General features: G+C 47.9%; 1 protein-coding gene across 1 annotated transcript in view; it reads right to left on the bottom strand.

Annotated features, from left to right (window-relative positions):
- The window catches only part of LOC104124481 (serine/threonine-protein kinase 32A), a 33168-nt gene that overhangs the window by 527 nt on the left and 25278 nt on the right, over positions 1–7363 (bottom strand). The window contains exons 7-11 of the mRNA XM_009636822.2: positions 7046–7143; positions 4707–4823; positions 2089–2214; positions 890–1018; positions 477–541 (exon numbers count right to left, since the gene is read on the bottom strand). Coding sequence (XP_009635117.2) covers positions 477–541; positions 890–1018; positions 2089–2214; positions 4707–4823; positions 7046–7143 — 535 coding nt within the window. The remainder of the gene's footprint in view (positions 1–476; positions 542–889; positions 1019–2088; positions 2215–4706; positions 4824–7045; positions 7144–7363) is intronic.

Below are 7363 nucleotides of genomic sequence, written 5' to 3'. Positions count from 1 at the left end.
TGCAGCCCTGACCCCCCATAGCCATGGGTCCCCGCAGTGCTGACCCCCCTCAGCACTGAGCCCCCACAGCTACGAGCCCCCGCAGCACCGAGCCCCTGCAGCATCGAGCCCCTGCAGCACCGAGCCCCCATAGCCATGGGTCCCCGCAGTGCTGACCCCCCCCAGCACCAGCCCCCGCAGCACCGAGCCCCTGCAGCACCTAGCCCCCACAGTAACAGCCTGCCTGCACAAACGGGGCAATTAATGCAGTTTGTGTTGGCCCAGCCTCCACCCCAAGGAGAGAAATGTCACATCAGTCCCCGGCAGATGACAGATCAACCAGCGCTCACCAGTACCTCCCCTCCTCCACTGCCTGGTTAGTAAGCTCCTAAACCCCCCCAATCTGCAGCGTTCGCCAAGACAGCCCAAAACCCGAGCCTGTCAAAGGCTTTGCCAAGGGCCGGACTCCCTGATGCGGCCCCTGCATCAGTACTTACTTTTCTCTGTTAAAAACAATGAAGTCCCTCTGGAGCATCTCTAGGTGCTTTTGAAGATGGCAGGCCTTTCAGATTCAAATAGAAAAATAAAGAGATGAGGAATAAATTCACAGTAGACACAGAAAGACATTATAAGGACAATTTCAAGGAGATGGAGAGATATCTTTAGGTACAGAGCATCTTTAGCACTGCAGGGGGGAAAATGGCATCGAGACTCTCCTCTCATACAAACCCAGCACATACGCATTCTGCCTTCCAAAGGGAAGATGCGGAAGAGTCTTGGGAATAAAGTTGGTCACAAAGGAATAAACAGTCTGTTTAAACAGTTTGCTGCAGTTTTGCTAGATGGCAATCAGCTTGCTTGGAAAATGAGAGAATTCCTTGACCGCATGCTTGTACCTGCTTGCTCTCACCTGGGAGGAATTGCTTTTGCTGGTGTCTTTCTCCTTCTTAGCCAAGCGTTTTTTTTTCTTGTGAAGAGGTTTGGATTCTAGGATCATTTCCTCCAGTTCAAAGGTTGGGTCACAGTTCAGTCTGCCTTTCTGGAGGGGAGAGAGGGGTGCCCTTAAATGATCAGAACCTGTCTAGAAAAGTCTCTCATACATTGGGCTGCATCTGGGAGCTGCATTTTGTAAAAAATAAACTAATTACAACTGCATGTATAGCCAGGACACCTGCTGTACTTCTTTCTTACATATTTTATCAGTTCCCTCAGCCAGGGGACACTGTCAAGGTGTGGCAATTCCTCTTTTTGGGCTCACTGCTTCTACTCAGCCCTTTGGCTGCTTCACAGTGAGGGTGAGGATGGGGGCTGTGTGTCTCGGCCGGGCTGTGCCTCTGCTGGGAGCAGCACAGCTGCCCGCAACAGTCATTTTAAAGCAATATGTGTACACCCACCACAGAGAAAAGCACCAACAGAGGGGGAAAATACATACAACTGGCAAATATTCAGAGTTTAGCCCAACTTTTGTTTGGCTGAAAAACAGAGTAACACTGCACACCACAGTCCTTGGATTATTTTCCATAAGGGTTATGTTACTTCTGTGCTGCTTTAATCCAATTAAAAAAGGACCAGAAACACTAATCTCCTGGTTTTGTTACTTTACTATGAACAATGGGCTCGTTAGGGAGAGTCGGTACAGGAAGCAACAATTCTCATTAAATGGTGGGCGATCTCCAGGCTGCTAATGAGCCTACGTCTGGTCATTGGGTTTTTGCACATGAAGAGCCAGTCCTAAGCAGGGCTGCTAAGAAAGGCGGTTCGGCCCAGGACAGCTCACGAGCACCGTCATGACGCCTGCGTTACATCCAGCACGCCACGGACAGTCTGCAGTGTGTAAGAGCAGTTCTGCATCCAGAAATTCTGGGAATATTATGAACAGATCAGTTTTGGGGCACCCACACATTGTAGTCATTCCCCATTACTCTTTATTACACCTGAAGGAAAGTGAAAATTTTGCCCTTGCCTCTCTTGTCCTCTGTACCTTACGACATCGGATGCTCTTCTGGAAATTTGTAAGAACTTCCCATGATCTGTTGCCCGGTGCGAGGGCAGGCTGCAGCGTCTAACGCTGGGGCACACTGAGAACCTTTTAAATTAAAATTGCCTTACTGTGGGAATGAATCCTGGCATTATCCTTTTCTGGAGAACCGCATCCCAGTTCACATCTGACAGATACGGGAAGTCCTGGATATCCTTCAGCTGAGAAAAACGCTTCTCTGGATTCGGCTCAAGCAACTGCAGCGAGAGTTAAATGGAGGGGGTGAGAAAGTGAGACCCTGAGATGCGAAATCAGAGATTAGGTACATACAGAGGTGTCTGTGGCAGAGTTACACTAGGTAACAGCCGGGGCAGGGAAATGACCGCCAGGCTTTCGAGTGTGCGTCCCTCAGTAGCTGCTTTGTGAGAAGGAGCTGGTTTTGCCCGGGGTGAGTGGGACTGCCAGAGGGAGCCGGGGAATGGCCGAGGGCTGTGGTGATGGGGCATGGTTACAGAGGCCCTGGGGACGGAGTTCCAGGATGGCTTTGCCTGTCATTGCTAAGTGCGAGGCTGAGACAGGTTTCCAGTTTGGGCTGGACCTCAGGGTTGGCCATGCCTCACCCTGTGACAGGGAGCAGCTGCTGGGGACACCGTGGCCTCTGTCTCCATCCCTGGGGCTCAGGGAGGTGTCCTGGGGTCACCCTGCTGAGAGCAGGGCATGTTGGGACCCCACAGGGTCATCCGCCCCGCTCCCATCCCATGCCATCTGCCCCGCTCCCGTCCCATGCCACCCACCCTGCTCCCATCCCATGCCACCCGCCCTGCTCCCATCCCATGCCATCCACCGTCCCCGTGGGTCAAACGCTCCGCTGAGCGGGGCTCGGGACACGCAGCGCCGGTGACACTCTGCACGAACACTGGCACTTCGCATGAGTTCCTCTCTTCTGTTGCCCTGGCTCAGATTCCCTTCCCCAGCGTATGCCAGGGGCTCACAATCTTTAACTCCATTCATTCTCATTTTTATGAACAACGTTTATCGCCATGTTAGGAGCAGGAGACGAGGCAGCAGTGACATTAAACAATTTGTCCAAGGTTAAAATAGCCATTTGCTTCAGAACGGAGAGTTAAACTCACACCTTTGTGTTCCCAATACAATACCATATCAGTAAAACATCCCCTATTTTCTTGCCCTACTAATGGAATATTCATAAGTATAATTCCAGTGTAAATGATGGATTCACACTGCTTATTTGCAGCATTTTTTTAACATTGCTCTAGGAATTACTTGTTTGGAAGGAAATGACCGAGGTTTGTCTTTGAAGTTCAAGGATTCAACATTGCATAAACTCCCGATGGGATGCACTTTGAAAACCTAGCAGGAACACCAGACGATCCAAACGCTTCGGAGAGGGGTGGATAGGGTGACCCCCCTCGGCCCCCCGTGCTGCTGGCGTGCAGCTGGGTGTGGGCAGCGAGGGCTGTGCGGGGCGTGCGGCACACAGGGCGTCCCTCGTCATTCCTGTCCTGTGGAGCTCTGCTCCAGTCCTAACGTGAGTGGTGCCGCTCTACCGTGAATGATAATTTGCCTTGAACGTTAATAAATACAAAAATTCACCAGGGGTGTTTGAGCCAGGACAGAAGCACAGCTGGCCTCATATATAACACATCTGGCTGTTAAACCAGATGCAACAGGGCACCTGGACATTTAAATAATTGTGACACTGCATTATTTAGTCACAAGGGAGCCGATATGGCTCGTGGCGTGTGGTGGTCCAGGGAAAAACTTCCAACGTAACAACCCAGAGGTCATCCGCAGTAAATACCCCTAACTTGCTGTTAGGCTTAATGAAATATTAGCTCCATTTACTTTTAAGCACATGGAGATACTCTTCAATTTTCTTCTCGGAAAATACACCATGACTCTGCCTAAGCAAAGAATTGATGTCTCAATTTCATTAAAGAGTTTGAGAGTATTTCATTAGAGATGACAAAATGCTTTTACATACTACTTGGAACAAAAAAATAGATGAAAGCTACATTAAGTATTACTCCATTGCCTATGCTTATTTGAAAAGGAGAAAACTATTTACATACTTTCCAAAATTTGCAGCTAGTGCTGTTACGCAGGGTTCAGTATTTCAGCTTTTCTGTCTGACGCTGTCAAGCAATAGTTTTGTTTATTGAAGATGGGGCTTCACTTCAAACATGATTTCAGCTTCAAAATGATTCCAGTAATGATTTTGAAGGAATTTTCATAACTGCTTTATTAAAAAATTATTACAGTGGTGTATAAACCACATGGCATCGAAGGATTTCAACAGCATCAGCACTTCTTGCAAATCTTTTCATTATTGGGAAAACTGTTTTTTAGAAATAAAAAATATTACGGGGTGGGTTGTTTTTTTTTTTTGCCAAATTTATTGACATGTATATTAATATCTACTTTTCAGTTGTGTCATTCCAGAGAGACAAAGTTACAGGAGAAACTCTGGAAGCAGAGGCTGTGTGCGATGCATTAGCATCTCCACCAGCCCCAGATGCAGCACCGCCGACTGCTTATCACATTAGGTACAACATTAAAAGCTGGGTATTTATCATACGGTACCATCTGAAGGTCACTCACACTGGGTCTGGACACAATTTGCAATGAACCCCATATGGCATGATGGAAGGACTCTGCTGCTTTCAGCAGGCACCCAGACAGGACACATCCCAGCCCCCAAGCCACCCGCTTCCACTGCTGCCCTCACCTTTTTGATCAGCGCCACCATCTCCATGGACCAAGCTGCAGGGTACATCACTGTGGCCGTCTTGAACACGTGAGCGATTTCATTTGTGGACGTGTTGGAGCGAATATGATACGGCCTCTGTGAAAAACGTCACGAGGAAAGCATTTTAATTTACCTGTTTTTTCAGACTCCTTGGGAAATCTTTCTAGAGCAAAGAAGCTCCAAACACAGCCTCTTCACGCACTCCCCAAGCCTCCCATTGAAAGTCTCTGCCTGTGTGATCGTAGCTCAGTTGAACAAAACAATAATGTCAGCAAGAATGACGATAATAACTGGATATTTAAGCAGCGTGACAGGTAGGAGGCAAACCCCCAAAGTTAGAGTCATTAGCCAGCTTGTGTTTGCTTGGCCTTTTCAGTATTTGTACCTTAAAGGGCTTTCAAAAAGCATTCTATATAGATGGTGCTATGGTTAGAGCATTCCCAATATTCCCCATCAAAGGCACCGCTGTTTTCAGTTCTTCGCTCACATTGGTGACAACACAAATAAAAAGGAGCAGGATTTCTCCCACCTATCAAATCAGCTGAAAAAAATAATGTCCCAGGGAGGGTTACAAGTCCCATGTGCAACATCAGGCTGCAGGATGACCCGTCCCTTCTGCCCCGTGACTGGTGTCACGGCAAAGGGGCGGCTGAGCCGTCCCGGAGGGGTCCTGGGCTGCTCGCCGCTGGCAGGAGCGGGGCCAGGCCACCCCAGCACCAACCGAGCACCCGGGGAATGCAACCTAAAATGACGGGCAACATGCAGCCCATGCTGCTGTGCAGGTAAAGGCACCTCCGCGTTTAACTCCCAACTACAACGATACGACTGCCTCACTTTTGAAATAGAATTTACGACGGTAGAGAGTTTCCATTCTGAAAGATTTTTGACTCCCAGACTTTTACAGCATTTCCAGGGGCAGGGTGTGAGGGTGTTAAAAGTACATTTAAAAAATCATGAGATCAAACCAGGTGCATTGTGCTTAGCGTGTGCTGACACTAGATGGACCTCAAGGTCTCCTTTCGCTTCCCCATGCGGTAACCACCACTGGTGCCACCATCTTAATCACCGCTGCGCCATCGGGATTGAACACCATTTCTACTCCCATCTTTGGAAATGGCACCATCAAGTCAAAAGTCAAGGTGATGACTGGTCCTACAATTCATTTAACATTACAAATGGAAAACTCAAATATTGTATTAATACGTTTACAGGGGGCACACAGTTTCAGTTACCCAACGGGTCAGACAGCCGTGTCCCGTTAACGTGCATTAACTTGATCACTCACAATTTGAAATACTGAAATTAATTTGAAAACCTGTTCTTTAAAATATATTCAACAAAACATTTTTTTTTTTAGGAATTCTGCAAAGACTGATGATAGAGTATCTTAAAAGCATGTTCTGCATACTTGTAGCAAAGAAGTTTCCTAGCTTCACAAGGTTTTAAACAACCTTTGGCTTAGAAGAATGCAATCTAAATAATTTTGTCCCAATTTTTTAACACAACAGGTCCAAAACACTAATCTAACCACCTGCCTACAAGGCCCCCAGCCTCACCTGAGTTCACAGTGGAACACTGACGTGACAGGCAGGGACTGTGCTTTATTAATAATTTACACATTGCGGTTTGCTTTTGCTCAAACTGCTCACAGTCTTACTACAACAGTGACAAGATTTTTTTTTTCAAGTTTTCCTTTTTTCCTTGCAGGATGGGAGCTCAAAGCAAATTATATTGCAGCCCAGACTTCAGGAGTTGCCACTCATTTGCATTGCCCAGCTTACGCCAACCCACCGGCCCGTGGGCGTAGTGGGGAACTGCCACGATGTGCCGTTCTCATTGCGAGTTTCTCTGAGCTCTTAGCTGTGATCACAAGAACCCTGGTGAAGATCTGGTTCCTGCTTCCTATGCTGTAATAACCCTTAAAGCCTTGAATTTGGCTTGGCCCTTTCATCCCTTTCATGTGACAGGATGAGGGGTAATGGTTTTAAACTGAAGCAGGGTATGTTTAGATTGGATATAAGGAAGAAATTCTTTACAATGAGGGTGGTGAAACACTTGCAGGGGTTTCCCAGAGAGGTACTGGAGGCCCCATCCCTGGAAACATTCAAGGCCAGGTTGGACGGGGCTGTGAGCAGCTTGATCTGGTTAAAAGTGTCCCTGCTCACTCCAGGGGGGTTGGACTAGATGACCTCTACGGGTCCCTTCCAACCCAAAACGTTCTATGATTCTATGATCCCTGTTAAAAAGCATTGACCTTTCCACCAGAGCATTTAAGGAAAGAGAGGGGCAGACAGGGACAGGAGCCACGTGCACAGTACCCGGGTCCGGAGCAGCTCGTAGGCAGTGATTCCCAATGACCACCAGTCCACAGCGAAGGAATAGCCAGTGGGTTTTGTAGAGTTGAACATTTCAGGTGCTGTGAAACACAGAAAAAGGAAAGTTTGCCTCGCTGCAATCTCGAGCGGAAATCAGCAACGCAGGATGCCTGATCCACACCACAGAGAGCATCCCTGCTCCTCTGCCTAGGACACAAACATTACCCATTACCATGCCCTTGATAACTTCTGCTTTTTCCTTCAAAGCAGTGGCATATGGCTGGTAGATTGGTCCTTTGCCAAAGCATCGCTGATGGGGAC

Source organism: Egretta garzetta, unplaced genomic scaffold (genome assembly GCF_000687185.1).
Source record: "Egretta garzetta isolate BGI_Z169 unplaced genomic scaffold, ASM68718v1 scaffold1154, whole genome shotgun sequence".
NCBI classification, from domain to species: Eukaryota; Metazoa; Chordata; class Aves; order Pelecaniformes; family Ardeidae; genus Egretta; species Egretta garzetta.
Note: the sequence above shows the minus strand (reverse complement) of the source record. Positions and strands in the feature narration are given on the sequence as shown.